Source organism: Triticum urartu, chromosome 3A (assembly GCF_056163025.1).
Source record: "Triticum urartu cultivar PI428250 chromosome 3A, HENAU_Tu73, whole genome shotgun sequence".
Lineage (NCBI taxonomy): Eukaryota > Viridiplantae > Streptophyta > Magnoliopsida > Poales > Poaceae > Triticum > Triticum urartu.
In genome coordinates this window covers 629,969,680-629,989,133 of record NC_141875.1, presented here as the reverse complement: position 1 = coordinate 629,989,133, position 19,454 = coordinate 629,969,680, and the positions used below count along the sequence as shown (strand labels likewise).

The window sequence follows — 19,454 nt, the reverse complement described above, 5'->3', positions numbered from 1 at the left end:
CTACAATAGAAAATCTTATGCTTCAAATTATGTCAACTTGTCAAGATATTGATATACGTGTACGCTCTAGAAGTCTTCACCAAGATATTTACAGGTACTAAATTTGAAATGGACATATACAAGTACACAACAACACATTGGTGGCACACATTAAACTGCAAAATAATATTATCTCGTCTTTTGTTTATTAGGACGGATGAGATCAGTTAATCAAACGAAATCTATTATCAAATGAATTAAATTTCATGCTACCAAAAATGATTTCATTTAAAAAATAATGTTTAGAAACATTAAAAGCGAGAATTTATAGATGAAAAATCATCTTAGTATTTGACGGCACTGCTATGTGGTTAACTGAGCTAACTATAGGCTATAAATAAGTGAACAAGTTTATTATAAATAGCAACAAGCCTACCATTTTGGTTGTATTTAAGTTGTTCCTTGGATAACCATGAATATATGAAATTATGAGTTTGTAGCCGGCTATTAGAAAAATCGGTTTTTTAAATTATATTCTAGATAACTACTTTACAGAAAATCATGTTTGGGTAGGATACCGATTTGATTCCTCCCATGACTATTTGTAAAATCCACCTGTCTATTACTTTATTTGAATAGGATACCGATTTGCTTCCTCCCATGAATAGTGCGGCCATCTTTTTTTCTCACATTTTCCAGTGTTGCCCATTGCCAACAGCTTCCCAAGCTCCTACCTACGATTTATCCTCCGTTGTCCGTCCTCAGCCCCTAGACGTCGGTGTCGTCCTCGTTCCATCGTCCTCAGCGATCTTCGCGACATGGGGCAATAAATTCCATAGTATTTACATAGCCCAAATCAACAAGATAAAATTACCTGCAAATATGGTTTCATAGCACACTCAAAATCTTTATATTAATACACTAATATATGGTTCATATATTTGTACTTTTTACCTTCAGGAATAACAAAAATCTCACTATTAACAATCCATCTTAAAACAATTTGATCTGGCGCATAAATTTCCCATCTAGCAACGACATAAGAATGTCATCTCAAATGACACTACCACCATTACATTTTGAGAGGGATGACCATGTCTATTTCTATAAGGATTTTGCTTATCAAGCCTGATTTTTGCATCAATATGTGTCCCACTAATTGATCATATGTAATTCCATTGGGATCTTTTGATAGTCAAAGAATAAAGTTTAAAGTTTGCGTGACATGGCATTTAATCATAATTGAAAGGAACATTTGTTTAGGCTAGAAAAATACCTTGAAATATGGGCAGAACCTTTATCCATCAATATTTTTACTGGGACTTCGTTGCTTGCATCTATTATGCAAACATCATCCAACCCGTTGGTGTGCCTTTTCTTCCGATCGGCCAAGACGGGGTCCACTACTCCAGTTGTATATATAGTTTTCGGTACTTTAGATCGTTCATTTGTCCATCTAATTTTTATCTATAAAAACGTTTATATCACTAAATACTTTTATATCTCTTTACGGAGGGAGTACTCCGGGGTATATGTATATACGTACATGGGAGTTCGGAGGTATGCATAAAAATATCTGAAAACAAGTGTACTGCCACATGCATTAGGTGAGTGCCATCGTTCATGACACATGGGAGGATCAAAGCGTATCCTAGGCTTCAAATTTTTGCTTTCGGAACTTGATCATCTGTGTGCCTTGCTCTTTTAAAAACTATATACTCACGTAACATGATCGGCGAATATGAAACTTTGGACAGAGACTATTGCCATAGAGTGTTTAGTTGGGCGAGAGAGATCCGAGAGGTTTCATGTAAAAGAAGTAGAGCTGAAAGTAAGACTGGAGGGGATCTAGTGTAGAACGAACGAGAGGGAGGTAACCAATTAACTCTAAATAATCTTGGAGAACAATTTATACGCATGATCGCAAAATGCATCTCATTTCCGCACAAACAATGACACGCATGCAGAGAAAACCGTAAATAACTCAAGAACTCATAGCAAGTTTCATGGGAAGTAATACAATGTGTTAGACCAGGTTAAGGGGGCAAGTTTTTCCTTTTGGAAAAACCAGCTTCTAAGTATGCATGTTCTCTATCATTTGTTTCGAAATAATTTGTCCGATTTTTGAAAGATTTGGATGTTCAAGAACTTCTCTATTTTTGTTGTTTGATTTGTCTGATTTATTTCTTATGATTCATTGTACTCTATCTAGAGGAATATTTTCATGCACTCAAACTTCTTGGCAACATTCCTTTGTTTTATGAAAAATTATCGTTTTTGCCACGGAATGGCAAAAGTGATATATTGTCAAAAGCTAAGAGTGGCAAAAGTGAAATGTCAAATTCTAGAGTGGCATAAGCAAAGTTGGCAAAAACTAGAGTGGCAAAAACAAAGTTTTCCCTTGTTTTATTGTGATGTCAAACACTCTTTAATCCAAATTTCTATTATCCTCTAATCCTATACAATTCAAGACGTCATCATGTGTGAGAATCCTAGGAACCAAAGAGGCCCAAAAAACACAACTTCAAGTAGGCTTAAGCAAGATGAACCCTACATGAAGCTCGGAATTCCCATGTGTATGTATGAACAGTGTGACCTATGATTGAGCAGAAAAATACAAGGGTGTGGAATGTACAATTAGCTTATCTTTCCATGGGTTGTGACCATTCAGATGGAAATGGGTCAGAAAGCAAGCACAGTGTGGCGGTGTCTGTTGTTCAGACAGTGGAAACAAAGATGAGTTGGATGAGCCTCATCTTGTATGCTTTACCCTCAACATTGTACGACATAAAATGGAAGCTTGATTAGTTACACAAAACATTGAAGTGCAATTGCTAATCTTCGTTACTATCAACTGCCCGACGATCCATGGTCGTTGCTGCTTTTGCGTTCTCTTTGTAGCTCAAAACTCTTTCCCCTCTCTTCATCTGGTGGAAAATGCCTCGCGTGAGGAGAATACAAGTATGAGATGATTATAACTACCGAGACGATAACTGTGAGTCAAATGCCTCAGACTATCCCCTAGCCTCGCCCTATAAAAGGGACGAGAGCTAGTACTACAAGTTTCCTAATTGACCTTGAGCCTTGATCATTTGAGGGGGCCTTGCTTTGCACGCCAAGAGGAAGAGTCTTCCAAAAGTTGGGCCTCTAATCAGGTGAAGGTTCCTCACCAAGGCTTGATCTCCTCGGCCGTGAGGCCGGCACATTAATGGGCCTCCCATCTGATGGGCCACTCCTGGTATAGTACACCGCTAGGAGAGATACCCTTCTACAGAGGTCATTGAAAGTGCATTTGTCTCTAAATGGTATTTGACTGTGATAACAATATGGTTAATGGAAGCTAATGATGGGTAATAAATTGTATCTCATGTCATTGCTTCCTCGAAGGTTATTTTAAGGAGATGTATGACCCCCACCCCACCCCACTTGAAAAGGGAAAAGGCGTAGTTTTTTACGACACGAAATTTTGTTTGGTTTCTTTCAATCATAGAAAAATTGCACTATTATGAGGGATCGAGGTTCTTGAAAAAAGTGTGAGATGACGCAAAACATATATTCCCAACTATCCTACACCTAATACTCGGTTTAGCCTAAAATCCACCTTATTTGTGCCCACGACCTGCATACCTCGTGCCCACGGGGTCCGATGGTTTCTAGCTTGTGTGTTTTCTTGTGTAGCTTGTTGGCTTGTTGACTTGTTGTACTGCATAATACGGGGGGTATCACCTAGTTGTATATCTAGAGAACTTACATTTCCCCACTTTTCTCTAAAAGCAACTAAGAAAAATATTAAATTTGGTACTCGCCTGTTCACCCCCTCTAGTTGGCATATAGGGCATCTTTGATCCTTCAAATTGTCTTCATAAATGTGGACCAAGATGGATAGATTCCATCGGCTAAATAGTAGCTTTGGTCATATTGTGGCCATTCACAATGGAGTTGGAAGGTGGAGCAGTACAACTAGCTAGCCTACAAACGTATGAGATCTCCGTGGGATAATGATGTCATTGTGAGATCTAGGAAACTGAAAGTAGCAATGACAAATCCACAAATATTTGGAGGTAACCGCTTCCAAAAGACTTGCTGGATCGTGGCATTGCCCGCTGAATTGTCTGTGACAAGCTACAGAGCAATTCTTCCACCTCCAATGCATGCAGTCAACACTCCATAGCACATCTCATGCCATCCGCTTGTTGCGTCCATCGCTAAAAGGATTGCCATGTCCTCGACATTGGGTGCTTGATGATACTGCTCTACATAAACCCTCGCCACAATTTCAGCGAACACTTTCGTGCACTTAATGATTGTATCTTCCGCCATTTGACGATACTCATCCAATTCATCTACAAGAACACTATATGCAATCGTCCGAGGTGTCGCAGTCACCTTCTGAGAAGGGAAAATCCAGCAGATCAGCGCTTCTTTGTTGTTGGAAGAAAGGTTTATTGGCTTCCATGGCATCGGCAATTCAACAAAACAACCGTTCGATAATGTGGGATCATCGACGAAACATTTGAGCAGGGAAGGTACAACCAGACAGAAAGTAGTCACACATGACCTTCTCGTGGCCTTCGGTTCTGTTCCGATGAAATATAGCACGACCAACCTTCAATCTTGCATGCTTCCTCTTTGTTCCGGCTACCGCTATCCAGTCAGCAACCACTATGAGAACCTCGTCTTCTTCAGCGTCTATGATTTCACTCTCGGACTTGGAGTTTGAATCCTAAGATAAATCATCAAAAAATAGCTCTACCAAGGGATTCATGTACACATAATGTGAATCATATGTCATGTACACAGAATCTATGAGCCGCTAAACTTAATTTACAAGGATACGTTGCGAAAATGTACATTTTGTCAATTTGTCGAACACCTTGAGGATGCGCCGAGAAAGTGGTGGCATGGCCGGATGACATGAAGCAGGCACGGGGCTGCGGCGGAACGTTGGAGGCCCGGGAACGTCTTTGCGGAGGCGACCGGGGCCAAATCACGGCGGTCTGGGCGGCGGAGGTGGTACCAAACGTCGGCAGGGCAGGGATGAGGTGTGGGTGGCGCGCGAGTCCTAGAATGTCCGTGGCGCCAAGATTTAGATGGATGGAGGGCGTGCTATATCGCACCGCCAACCGCCAAATATGGAGACTCACGTGTTCAATTTGGAGCGGCCTCCAAAGATCATGTCAATCGAGCATGTGATGGTGGATCTGCTAGAGCGATTGTTTGGCAAAAATCACCACACTAGCGGTTATTGTGACTGTCAGCCGATACGACGACTTAGCTAGAGTTGCTCTTATGTAAGATAGCTTTGCAACTGTTAAAATTACCAGCTAGATTTGGATAATTTATTTACCTCCTCTAAATGCTCTATTGGATCGTTCGGCATGGCTCAAGTTTTTTCTTGGTTGGCCAAACTTTTTCTTCAACCATGGAACATTTCAAAACTACAAATAAAAATATGCATGACTCAGGTTTGTGGAACGAACTTTCGAACCACTCCAGGTCCGTCAGAACAAAGTTAGTGACAACTGTTCCAATCAGGATGACACTGTAACCTGCATCAGTGGCTATTAGTCCTCACCCTTTCGAGTATTTTTTCAACACTCCTCTAGTCCTGTGCGGCTGTGCCTATCAGGTTCAGACGGAGCTCTCAGAAAATTTCCGCCTGAACCGTGTCATTTCCGTCAGCTGAACAGTTAATCCAACGGAGAGACGATGCTGGCAAAGCTATTATGATATACTAGCATGAAAAGAGCTCGTGTTCCGCCGTCGATCCTAGTACGTCCCATGCATTATGTTATTTGTAGGTGCACCTAGCCTTAGCAGCAGGAAAGAGCTGAGCGTGATACACGAGCTACCATCGCTAACGTTGACTGATCGACCGTACCGAGTAGACCAGGAACACCGAGCCGCGAAACCAGCATTCATGCGTGATTGAAGTGACAGCGACGAAACAAGAAGAAGATAATTATTAGTCCTATCACACAGCCATGATATTTCTTCTCAAGTCCATCTGATTATGTAGCTACAATCATTACAAGAGGATTCTGAAATCCATGGGTTCAGTACTTCATTAGCTCACTTTTTTTCCCACGGATAATGGGTAGTTAAACCCTGGAGACGAGCCGGTGAGAGGTGCAGCTTATGTATAGGGTTTATTGTCGATTTTCACTGAAAAAAAAGGAAAATATGAATTTGGTCTTTTTTCATAGGGTTTATTGTTCTTCTGGTGCTGCGTATGTGGAAAACTGAAAATTCATGATTCGGTTGACAGTGCTGCGGGGTATCTATTTTCTGGTCCTGCTTTGAGCTGTAGTTTTACAAATCTGAAATTGGATACTAACGATGCCACTTAAATTTGAAACATGTACTAATTTAAAGGGCTGCCGCATCTAGGAGCACATGAACAAAATTCTCATAATGAAAATCAGGTACTTCCAAATGGTGCGCAATTGGTGTGTATCGTTAAACATGCGTGGAGAGAAAAAGGCTTACAACAACATATGATTACGCTTTGCATGAAAACCAAGTCTTGCAACCACAATGATGACATAACAGGAGAGAGTTGCAACCAACAGATTCAAGAAACAGTACAAAATAGCAAAGGATGGTTACCACAAACGAGAGCAGCCAGCAGCAGACTCAATGGCCATCACATAGTACATGAGATATTCAGAGCAAACTGTCGCCCTTGTGTGGCAATCGCCTACAGAAGTTCCAAGCGAATGACGGCGTCTTCCGTCGAAGCTTGGGGTGCCTCATGGTGTAGAGTCCAACCATCGCGGCGACAACTTTCCACGGTGTAAAACACAGCGTAACGGCTGCTGCTAAAGTAAACAGCCCAAATACTGCTGTTGCTGTAGGATCCCTCCATGTTGTCAATGCAGTGATCCTCTCGCCACATGCTGCTACATCTCCCATGACCGTCTGTATCCTGCTGGCAACGCACCTCAGCCTATCATACCTCATCATTGTTAAACTAGAGCTCCGAGAAGTTGGGAAGGTATCAAATTCCTCGTTGAGCTCATCTGGGTGTACAGTGTCTGTTAAAGATATCTTGATGTCGACGTGGGAAGGATGAGTAGGGCGATGCCAGTAGTTCCATACTATACTGAAGAAGGTAAATAGGAGTGTTGACGGGAGTATGAATTGATGGAACATAAGAGCTAAGAGGAAAACAGCATGGACCAGCAAAGTGATCGCGGGGTTCTCCCATGAACAAACATAGAGAAACCGCCGCCAAAATGTGATAAAAATTGAGAGGGCAGACATGATCCTGTAGAAGTTGACCTTGCTTTTCCGCATGCTCCACAAGTGGCTTTGCACATCACACATGTATTCCACTGCTTCCTTGCATAGGGGTGGATCCATCTGGCTCAGTCGGAATGCCACAATCTGGACAGCATGGAACTGCAGATCTTCTATCAGAATCTGCAGTGGGTCTCGATGGTGCATCTTTGGTGGATTGGGGGAGCCATACATACGCACCATGTTCGTTAATGATTTTGACGTAAATCTCACCGACAGGCACAGTTCACCCATTTTCTTCACACCTGAAGGCTGCAGAACAAGAAGAGGGTATGCATGACAATATATCCGACCAGGTTGGAGATCGGAAAGATGTATCCTTATTTTCCCTATGTTGACACCCTTGTACCCTCCTGAACTTGACTCTTCCACCTGGGCATTGTCAAACACTCCAACGATCAGGGCTGTTGCTGTATCATAAACATCCCATGAGTACTGCTCTTGGAATAATGGGTCACGGTTGTTGATGATGGTACGAGTTCGTACCCACTTCCGGCCGTATCTCACCACACAATATGGATGCGACGACAATCTCCCATCTTTCCTTTTTATAGGAGGCAGACCCCGAGCTCCAATGATGCCAACCTCAAGCAAGCCAACAAGTGGAGGATTTGAGATTTCATCCGTGTGGTCTCCAGAGCCATAGTGGGCACCGTATTCACTGTCGAGGCAGGTAGTGAGATGAATGCGGCACGATGACACGGTCAACTCATCCCCAGCACCATTGGCAACTGCTGCATTGGGTGGAACTTGAAGATCATGCCATTGATGCTCGAGTTTGGCAGACGACAAACCTCCAACTCGACGCTGAACTGTTTGCACGGGTATGATGATTCGGCCGACAACCTTGTCTCTGCCAGGCCCTAGATGTGCTTGGATAGATATTTGAAGGTCATCCTCAAATGGCTCTGCAGCAATGAATGTCAGTTCTTCATCCCAGACATACTGGGCTAGTGGCTTCTTCATTCTCTTCGTCGTCTTTCGCTGACCACCTACCACCACTGTGACATATGCCTCTACAATTTTGCTTCCACATGCTAGAGCAATACATTTGAACTCAATTATATGGACCCGCAGACACCACAGCCTGGGTAAGCTATACACTTTGGGCACAATGTGCGGTCGCACAGCCACGCTCGCCTCTAACCAGTCCGACTTCCATGAATCAAAGAATGCCTCATCAGACTGCACGCCCTTCCAAACCGAAAGCATCAACTCACCTTGTGCTGTCCTTCCGCTTTGGTCAATAAGTTGGTGCCACTTCGGCACTACTGGTTTGTCATTTCGGGAACGCTCAGGAATGTCACTTAGGTCAAATGAGATCAACCCAACAGAATCATCTGTGAACCCGTCATAGACAACAACGTAGATTCTAGTTATCTGTGCATTGTCCAACTGGCGTCTGGAGAAAGCAAAAGTCGAGTTCCACTCTGGGTTCTGCTCCTCGGGTACAGAGTTTGTGATGCTTCTAAGGTTACCAGCATTTACCTCTACATATGGATCAGGCTTTTGGTCAACATCCACATCAGGCAAGCATCGAGCCTTTACCACACGTACAAACAAGTAGCATATACGCCCAACAATCACCCCATCTTCAAAGTTTGGTTGAATGTACTTGACTACAGCATCCGCGGGTGCCTGTACAGGAAGTCCCAGAACAGGAGAGGGTATAAGTTGTGAGACAGGGGCTTCATTTTTCAGAAATACTCTAAGAAGCAACACTCCCTTCGATCGCTTGAACATCCGACCCTTCAACTGATAGTCTTTGACAATTTCATCAGATGAGTCAGAAAAGCTAGCCCCAGAAATCCGGACCTTACCAAGGAAAAACTGGTAGCCATCAATGACATTATAGACATAAGCTTCAAGAGCAAGAGAAGGAAGCCTTTCCTTGTCCAGCACATCAAACATGGTCTTCTCGGACCATACAGGACATCGAACCTTCCTCTTGACCGTCGTAGTGAAACTTTGGCCAGCAAAACGAAGCTCAACACAGGGACTCGGTAGCTCAAGACTGTCCGAAAGGCCATTGGCGCTTACAACTTCCACAGAGAGTTTCTGTCTCAACATTATTTCTTAAAATATGACCTGATTATGGCCTGCAAAAGTTAATAAGAATTTCATAATTTCTTCGAACTGGATGATGGCCTAGGAGAATAAATTAGATCTTTCAAAAAGACACAGCAAACAGTAGAATACCACTACTAGAAAACAAAAAGATCAAATTATAACATACTACTAGGTATGCATATTTTGAAATCATTCTAAATACAATCAGCATATCTTCTGAACCATGTTCGAATAAATTCTGACAAATGTATATCTGGATCCAGACAAAAGCTAACTGAAACGGAACAAGTAATCTCACCAATCATCCGATCGTGTCTAATTGCTTCCACGGATAAAGAAAATATATGGGCCTGCGTTTTGGATTGAACCTAGTAAAAGTCTCAGGGAAAGGATTTCCGCGAGGAAAACTGAAGCACCTGCACGGCCGAATGGCACGGCGCCATCGGTGGCAGAACTCGCTCAGCTGCTGCTCCCGGTCGCCGCCGCGACAGGGACTGCAGCCACGCCCTCGCCTGCGCCCGGCTTCCGTCCGCATCCCCTTGCTCGGACGGCGGATGCGGTCGCAATGGAAGCTGCGGAGCCGATGCCGTCTGCCGGCATCCGAAGCGGAAATTAGAGGCATGGCTACCTACGGCAGCGTCTAGTTTGAGGTTACGGGAAGAAAATCTTATACGACCTGGTCGTACGGTTCATCTCATGAGACCCCATCGACCAGCTGACACGTGGATTTACGAATCTCAAAGCAACAAAGAAAAAAACAACGTCTTCATCTCCTCTGCGAAATCCCCATGTCGATTAGAATTCCGCACGGCGACGACGGCGAGCTTCCTCCGGCGCGGCAGGATTCTTTTCTCTATACCGACGTAGGTGGGGTCAGCGGCCCCTGCACCCCCGGCCCGCCCGTTGCTGACGCACTTGCGTCGCCGCGCGTCAGCTCGCCCGCCGCCACTCGGAATTGGGGTCAGCGGCGGAGCGGAGCACGGGTCGCAGTTACCACGGCGGTAGAGTAGGTACACCGTACACAGGGATTTTTAGGTTTTGATGATTTGCCCCTAGAAATTTCTGTAGAACGTTTTTTACACTACACTAATATCAAAAACGTTCTTATATTATTAAAACGAAGGGAGTATTACATAAAATACGTAAAACAATTACGTAGATGTAGCATTACTCCTTTCTTCCCCACCAAAGTTTTTCCTTACTGGATTTCAACATGAATTTCAATTAATTTTAACATGGGTTTACAAAATGAATTTATTATTTACTAGTTGAACTATGAGTTTTTTCATCCTCTTGAAAGTGACCTCGTATACGGCAAAAGCTTCGGCTGCCGTGACTTTACGACCACGAGGTCAACCAACACATGTGCGTCTTTGATGCAGGATAAGGCCATATTCTTGAAGGTTGCCGTGAGCTCCACGTTTATTTCTACCTTTTCTACTTAGACGGTCATAAACATGCGGTCAAAGTAGTCAAGAGCGGGGGGTAGGCGGGCGCATCGGCGGCATATTCAGCCTTACGACGTATATCGTCCTCGACCCACTCAGAGTAGTTTGACACCCTCACTCTCTCTCTTTCTCTCTCTCTCTCGGTGTTGTCTTCGAGCTCGTTGGGAAAAGGTCCACCTGGAGAGCGCGGTAGCACCAAAATGATCAATGGGGTTATTTTTACAAAAATAGTGGTGTTCAATATTTTTGCCTCTATCTCTTGGTTCCCTCAGCGACGAAGAAAGGAGGGAGAGAGGGGTAGGGGTGGTGGCCGACGAAGGGGGCCATGCGGTATATATACCCGTGAATGGCCACACTCGGTGGGAAACATAGGGAAAATTGTCCGCCATCAGGGGGGAAAAGATTGTGAAACGCGGCGTCGGCCATCAGTTAGCGCTCTTCTCGGTAGAAAAGAGATTGCAATATCGGCGGGGACGAAAGAGGCAGTGACGGCGATGCCATTGACCGTGCTATGCGCGGGAGGAAGAAGTCGGTCTGGAATTTCTCTCCCGCGCAAGTGGTTGCGGATGGAGGTCGCTTCATATCAATGGTCCACCAGCCTCCGAATATGAGGTTCTAGGGCTCGATTTGGAGGGCGTTCCGTAAATTATGCAAGACGAGGAGCGTATGACAACTCTACTAAAATGGACTTTTCAGCCAAAATCACTATATCAACGGTTATTTATGCCGATCAACATTGATATGACGATTCTGCTATAGTTGCTCTAAAGAAGCTTAACTACAAAGTGTTCCAAGTATAGCAAAATACCCCGAGCCAAATTGGTATAGATACAACTAAACTGTCAGTGCTATGCGATTACATTATTACTCCATAAAGACACGGCTTTGGTGCTATTTGTTCTGCCTCCTTGTCATTTGTGTCTTAGGACATCTCCAGCCGTTGGTCCTCCAGGGAGCGCCTAAAATCGCCGCCTGGGGGTGAGCCGGCGTAAAAATTGGGCCTGGGGGCGAGTTGGTCCCCAACCGCCGGTCCCAGGGCCGCCCCCAGACACGTTTTAAAATAAAAAAAGTTCAGCGAAGTTTGGTTTAAACACGATAAAATTCGACCAAATACGATAAATTTCGGCCAAACACGATAAATTTCGGCACATTTCGGCGAAGTTCGCGGATTTTCATTGCATAGCACATATACATAAACTAATCAAAAGGAAAAACTGGCTGAAGTCGCTGCCGTCGCCGCCATCGTCGTCGGCGGCCTTCTCCTCCTTGACGCGGGCGCCCCTACTGGACCCCCGCCCGGCGTCGCCATGGCGGACTGGTGGCGGCGCATCGTCGTCGTCGTCGTCGCTGTCGCAGATGACGACGACTCCGCCTTCGTCGCGGCCGCGTCGACGTTCCGCGAAGCGAAGCAGGGTGGCGCGCTGGCGCTCCTTCGCTTTCTCCAGGCGCTCCTTCTCCATCGCTATGGAGTCCCTGCGCACCCATTTCAGGGCCACTTCGTCGTCGTCGAGCTCCGTCGTCACCGGCGCGGCCGGCTCCTTCACCGGCGCGAGCCCCGGCTCCGTCTTCACTGGCGCGAGCCCCGGCTCCGTCTTTGGCTTGACGAAGCGCGGAGGAGGAGCCGACGAGGAGGCGCGCCGGCCGCCCTCGTTGATGACGATGCCGGCGCTGCGGGTGCGCCGGCCGAGCGGCGTCTCCGCCGCGGGCTCGGCCTTGACGCCGAGCAGGGCCGGAGTGTCGGAGGAGTGCAATGAAGATCGGGAGGAGGAAGAAGAGGAGGAGGACCCGAACCTCCTTGGCGCCCATGGCCCGGCGCGTCGGTGCTGCACCGGGGCGGCCGCCCTCGCTGGGTACGCCAACGGCGGGTCGTTGCCGCCCTCGAGGTACATCAGCACGCCCTCGAGTGTGCGGCCGGGGACGCCCCACCACAGGTGGCGCCCCTCGCTGTTCTGCCGGCCGCCAACCACCGGCGCGCCGTTGATGGACGCCAAGCGCTGCTGCTGGCGGCGCTCGAAATACGCCGCCCAAGCCGCGTGGTTGTCGGCGGCGTACTGGGGGAGGGAGAGTTGGGCGTCGGTGAGGGAGGCGCGCACGACCTCGACTTCCTCGGCGAAGTACGTCGGCTTCGCCACGGCGTCGGGCAACGGGGGAATGGGCACTCCCCCTGCGCTGAGCCTCCACTCCGTCGGCCCGGTGCGCATGTCTGGCGGCGCCGGGATGTTCGCCTGGAACAGGAGTCAGGACTCCTGTTCGCGGAGCGAACGGCGGCCGAAGCCGTTGGCTGCCGCCTCGTCTCCGGGGTAGCGTTCCGCCATGGCGACGGGCTCGGGAGAGGTAGAGAGATAGAGGGAGGGGCTAGGCGGCGGCGCTCGGGAGAGGTAGGGAGAGGGAGGAGCTGGGCGGCGGCGAGGAGCGGGGCTGGTGTGGGCACAGGCGAGTGCAGGCCACCGGCTATATAGCCGCGCCGCACCCGTGTGTACGCGTGCGAGGGAGGGGAGGCGTCGGCACGCCGTCCCGTGACGCGCCGCCCGTGAGGAATCAATGGCAAGGCTGACCGGCGGCAGCCTTGGCATTGATTCCTCGCGGGAACCGAGGCCGTTGGGGGAAGACGAGGCGCCGTGTCGCTGACACGGCAGGCCCGCGGCTGTTTCGCGCCAAAACAGTTCGCCCCGGCGCCCCCGGGCGCCCCCCAGCGCGCCGGGTTCGGCCTAGGTCCGCCGGCGCTGTTTTGGGCTCAGGCCGGCGAAAATCAGGCTCCTGGGCCGTTTTTTTGGCGCCGGCGCGAAAAAATCGCCTAGGGAGGTCTTCCTGGGACGCGGCTGGAGATGCCCTTAGATTATACAAGTCGAGTTGGGTGTCACTGTAGTCGTGGCCGGTATGATTGCTAATCATATGGATTCTGGTTGTATCGACCGTCTATAAAATTGATACACCTCTTCATGATGTATTCTCTAAATGGGAAGGGGGATAGTTAGTCTTTTATGGATAGGTAGAATTCTGACACGTTACGTAGAACAGTACACAAATAGGCGTAAAATCATAGCAATTATCCAAAAGTCACTTAAACCTATAGTTTTTATTAATTATCTCACATTAATAATGTATATATAGAGGTTAGACTATTTGAATTATTTTGCATTTTAAGAATATATATTTTTAGACTTATTTTTATTTTAAAACCTCGTCAAGTGTATTATTAGATTTATTTAGAATTCGTCAAAAGTATTATAGTGGAGTGGAGTTCGAATTTATACATAGTTTGAACAAAAATAAGGAACTCCACCTCAGTTAACATTTTGGTGAGAAAATCACCTTGGGCTTTAATTGGATCCGCGGGCATGGCTACGGATATCTGGTGCGATAACCGAATCAAATATTCGCGCAAAAAAAACGAGTTAAATTAATGATTAATGTTCAATATCTGACGAATAGATAATCATGGGTGAAGGCGATTTCTTCGGAGGTGGCGAGCTCAGCGTAGCCCGGACGATCTCTTCAAGCTTGGGATTGTTTGACTCCGAAGCCACCATGAATAGATAACCCACGACCACGAGCCTCTGTATAAATCACAGATCCACTATTCCACAGGGCGCCGCCTCCGAAGAGATCGTCTTCACCCATGATCCCCATGAGGCCATGACACTAGTTTCCAGATGCAACCCATGCTAGGATGAAAGCTCACACAAACTAAATCCGCACCAAACCAAATCACGAAGGAACATGATGATCGCGGGCTCGATCCGTACAAGAAGCAAGGCAGCATTGCCGCTGGAGATCAACCAGCAAAAAAGCCAAACGAAATGGAAAAAGGCAAAGCACGCATGGAGTTAGTAGCAACAGTACCTTGCAAGGGTAGCTCTCCGACTCCGAGGTTGACTCCACGGATGGGTTGCGGCAGCGGCGGACGGCTCACTTCGATGAGACTCGCTCGCTCTCGGAGCTTAAGCAGTAGAGTAGCTGTTGACTATTGGTGCCCGGCCGGAAGCGAGAAAGCACCAACACGCGGTCCATTAATGGCGTTGGCTAAAAAAAAATGTCCGGCCGGTCAAGTCAACTCGCGGGCGGCCAGCGTGTAGGGCGCATGCAGCTCGATCGGTCATCACGTGCAGGCATGGTCATTGGGTTGGCCAGGTCGCGCATGAAGAACGATCCCGCTTTTTATTTATGAAACGAAATGGACATGTTTATTTATGTAAAAAGGAATTGGTTCAAAGAGAAAAGAGTGAAAACAATTACTAAGAATCTTCGTTCTATGAGGCCACGGGTTCTTTATGTCTTGACCCTCTGGCTCCTTCTCCGATCGACAATGTTCGACCAATTTATGCGCAGTCGGGAAGTTTGTGAGGTTATGTTTCCCTAGATATGACGGATCTAGGGTGGTTCACGAGCCCTCTTTTGTCATGTTCAACCTGTTTCTGTAGTAAATAAAATTATTTCTGCTTAAATCTAGTTGCACCAACACATCCTTCAAGTTATCAATAGCAATTGTGGCTAGACGCCAAGGCCCAGGACTAGGTTGAACAGCAGATTGTATATGCACAACGAACCTAAGCAGCCACCACTGATCCATCTGCAAAAGACAAAATCAACGGCACCTTACTAATTGAATTTTTTTAAACACCTGTAACTGAACTTTTTTGACACCTTAACTGAACTTTGACACTAATCACAAGTTTTACCGCTTCAACCTTAAGCCCTAACTCTCATCTCTTGCAAAACGTTTTGTTTCTGAAAAGATTCTTAAATACACATCAAATCCAGTAGTAAAACACATGAATAGCTATTCAAAGGCATTGACTTTATCTCTGCTTAAACCATATCTTCAGTAAAAAGATCTTCTTTTTCCAACCAAACTTCTAAAGACCAGATCCCGAACATGACATTTCCACCCCATATAGAGCACAACTAGCATAGCCAACACATGAACATGGAGCAGATCCAACACATGGAGATGGAGTAGAAGAAACAGGGACGAGGTTGTGCCTACATGGGACATTGACATGGAGGAGATGGACAAGAAGGAGGAGAGCTTACCTCTGGAGGGCAGCGGCACGTGCTCCATTGTTGTGATCACCTTGCTTCCAACGTTGATGATAGTGGGAGGAAAGAGAAGGGGGGGGGGGGGGGGGGGGGGGGGGCAAAGAAGGAAATAGCGAGGCGCGGCGCTGTCTACACCATAGGAGGCGGGCGCGGCGACCTGCTGCGGCTAGACTAGATGGGCGCGGTCACCGGTTCCGGTTCGGTGCGCTCAAGTTAAATCGATTCAAAATAAAAATAAACAAGAAACAAAACCAACAAAAAACCCGCGTACGCGGCCTGCCAAATCAACACCAAATTGGGAGAAGCGGTAAAATTGGGTTAATTTATGTCAAGGGGAAGAATGTGGAAGGAATCTTTAAATTAGGGGTAAAATGTTGACTGTTCCTCATTTTGGGGGTAATTTCTGTCACTTCGCGGCTCATTTTGGGGGTAAAATGGGATTAACTCCATTGGCTCCCTTTAAAAGCCATCATCTCTTGTAAAAGCAACTACTAGCATTTATCACACACAAAAAATGCAAGGACCTGCATGAATCCGCTAAATAAATAAAACATATTACTTTCATTGGCTCCCTTATTGTAACGCCCCGAGACCGATGTGCTAGGTGTCGTCCAGTTATTCGCTGTTGTTGCCTTGTCATTGTTTGCGTGTCATGCATTGCATATCATGTCATCATGTGCATTTCATTTGCATACATGTTCATCATCATGCAAACCGTTTTAAAACTCACTAAATAAATTGCATGGATCTTCGGTCCATTTAAACCGAGAGAATTCACATGGTGATTCTCTTTATAACCTATCCTCCCGTTATTAGGGAGCTATATTCAATATCCCATTTTCGGAATCACCCATGAGCACACTTGCAAATAATCACATGCCTTTTCTCTCTTCAAGTTTAGGTCCCCAAACTTTGCTTTTTATCCTTTCCCCATTTCTCGGAGCTCCACCAAAAATACGATCATTTTTGGACCTTCCTAACCCTCATTTCCTATTAAACCATTTGATTTTAAATCAAATGAGTTTGAATTTAAAACTTTCAAAAATGCCCACTCCATTTTCTTGGAACATGCGCATTTTTGCGAGTCCGTGGAAATTACTCCCATGCCCAAATTCCATCCATACCCTCTCTTTCCATTTTTCTTCTTCTATCTATTTTTTCTTTTCTCTTTTTGGTTAAGAGAGGAGAGTAGAGAAAGAGAGAGCCCAGCTCAAGCGAAGCCCGTCCAGCCAGCAGGCCTCTGGCCACTTCCCTCTCCCTGGGCCGGCCCCCAAGTCCCATCTTGCTTCCTGACATCTAGCCCAGTCGCTCCCCGTGGTAACCCTAGCCTCCCTGCATCGATCCCCATCTCCCCCCATCGATCCCTTCCTCCTGTGTGTGCGCCGTCAGAGAGAGAGAGGGAGAGCAGCGCTGCACCACCGTCCCGATCCATGGATCTCCTGGCCCATGCCTCCCCGTCGCTCTCCCTTCACACGGGCCTCCCTTTCCTCCGCCGCGCCGGCCTGCGACAGCTGCCGCCGAGCTCCTCCAGGAAGGACACCTCAAGCAGGAGCCATGCCAGGCTCCTCTTCCTCGCGCCGGCTCCGCCCACGCCGGAGCATCCGAGAGCCACAGACCGAGCCGCCTCCTGCCTCGTGCCCGCGCCGTAGGGCGTCGCCTCTGGTCGGTTCCAGCCACCCTCGGCCTCTCCTCGAGCACCCGCGCTGCAGCCGTCGTCCTCTGCGCCCCCAGACGTCGCCCGTCGCCGGCGCGCCAAGTCCGCGTCGCCGAGTCCCTCGTCCTGCTGGAGCTGCTCCTCCCGCCGCCCAAGTACCTCCCCGCCTCCGGCCATGGTGCCCGCACCAGGGCCGCCCTCCACCGCCGGCTCTATCTCCGGCGAGCGCCGCGCTGTCTCCCTGCCTCGTCTGCGGTGCCGGCGTCAACAACAGCAGTGGACCGGAGCCCCTACCTTGCTCCACCACGTCGCCGACCTCCTGCCGTGGCCTCCTCCTCGCTTCAAGTCCTTGCTGTCAAGCATCACGTCGCCGCCCTGCTACGTTCGTCACCGGAGATCGCCAGATCCGGTCGCGTTGGGTCGGATCCTCCCGTCCCTGCCTTGCTGCTGCCCACTAGAGGCCTTCCGTCTCGCGTGTGTTTTGGATCAGCAAGGATGAGACACCAAGAACCGTACCCGGACCGTCAAGCACCTTCTCCGAGGATTTTGCCAAGTACCATGACATGAACGACCCTCGAACGCGTCAAGTACCACTACCGTCAAGTACCTCTTCGCAAGACCAAGTTCCTCTATGATACATGTACGACTACACGACGAACCGCCAAGACCCAAGCACCATGACGTCAAGTACCTCTTCGGATCGTCAAGGTGGATCTCGAACGTTGACGAGGTTCCGATAAGACCCTCGACGTGTACGGCTACAATGTGAACGTGTACCCGACGACCCCGGAGACCTATGTTACACCAAGTACCACGACGACCTTCGACTTGTACCCCTACATCGCACTGAAACGCCGAGTTCCTCGTCGAGACCCCGAACATTTACGGAACCTTGTGCGACTATGGATGTGAACGACCACCGTCGAACCCAAGTTACTCGGATTCGTCAAGTCCCTCTACGAAAACGTTGTACGCATACTTCCGTGGCTGAAGGCCCGTGTACAACTACCGTCGTCGTGGACGACTACTTCCTCTACGAACCCGAACCGCTCCGAGAATGCACCTAGAAGGTATAACCGCCGAGACGATGACCCGTGGACGAAAGCATGTGTTGTATGATATGCATGTTTAGTTGTTGTTTTCGCCCGTGTACGTTAGTCGTTCCTCCTCGGTTGCCATGCCGTCGACCCAGGGGAAAACCGGTATCCGGGATTACCCCACCATCCTCGCATGATCCGTTCATCCACATTTTCTCTTGCACCGACATCTCAATGAGTTGTCGTGACACCCCTTTTGTTCCGCCATGGCGACCAAATGCTTCTTAATATGCTCTTGTCAACTTTTCTTAAAATTGCATAAAACTTGCACATGTCATTCGCATCATGATAATAACATTTAAATGTTTAAAAATTATTGTTGCACCAAATTGCTAAATGCATATGGGGATTTACCGGATTCGTTATTTGTTATATCCGGCCCCATTTAAATTGTTTAGATGGTGTAGTTTTGTCATGCCTCACCTCTTGCCATGTTAACCAACATTTAATATTGTTGAGTACCTAACCGAGAGTGAACTAAATAATTGATGTGGTGTTCCGTCATTTTGATCTCCACTTAATTTTTAGAATTGCTTGTGCACTTTGCCATGTCATGTTTCATTAAATCGGACATGCATCATACTTGGTTGTGCATCATGCCATGCTTATGTGGTGGTTGTTTACCATGTTGTTTGCTTTCTTTCCGGTATTGCTTCTTCGTGTTGGTTTCGATAACGTCGTGTTGTGAGGATTCGTTCGATTACGTCCGTTTGTCTTCTTCATGGACTCGTTCTTCTTCCTTGCGGGATCTCAGGCAAGATGACCATACCCTCGAAATCACTTCTATCTTTGCTTTGCTAGATGCTCGCTCTTTTGCTATGCCTATGCTACGATACCTACCACTTGCTTTTCATGCCCCCTATA

General features: G+C 47.4%; 1 protein-coding gene across 1 annotated transcript; it reads right to left on the bottom strand.

Moving 5' to 3' along the window:
* Positions 1 to 6,376: 6,376 nt before the first annotated feature.
* Positions 6,377 to 14,782, bottom strand: LOC147980927 (multiple C2 domain and transmembrane region protein 5-like). Its single transcript, XM_087513677.1, has 2 exons — positions 14,643 to 14,782; positions 6,377 to 9,380 (listed from the first exon to the last, which is right to left on the bottom strand). The coding sequence occupies exon 2, from the start codon at positions 9,349 to 9,351 to the stop codon at positions 6,646 to 6,648; it is 2,706 nt and encodes a 901-aa protein (XP_087369803.1). The 5' UTR covers positions 9,352 to 9,380; positions 14,643 to 14,782; the 3' UTR covers positions 6,377 to 6,645.
* Positions 14,783 to 19,454: the final 4,672 nt, after the last annotated feature.

Excerpts from the sequence above, each read along its gene's own strand:
- LOC147980927 (XM_087513677.1), bottom strand. The coding sequence starts at position 9,351 with ATGTTGAGACAGAAACTCTCTGTGGAAGTTGTAAGCGCCAATGGCCTT.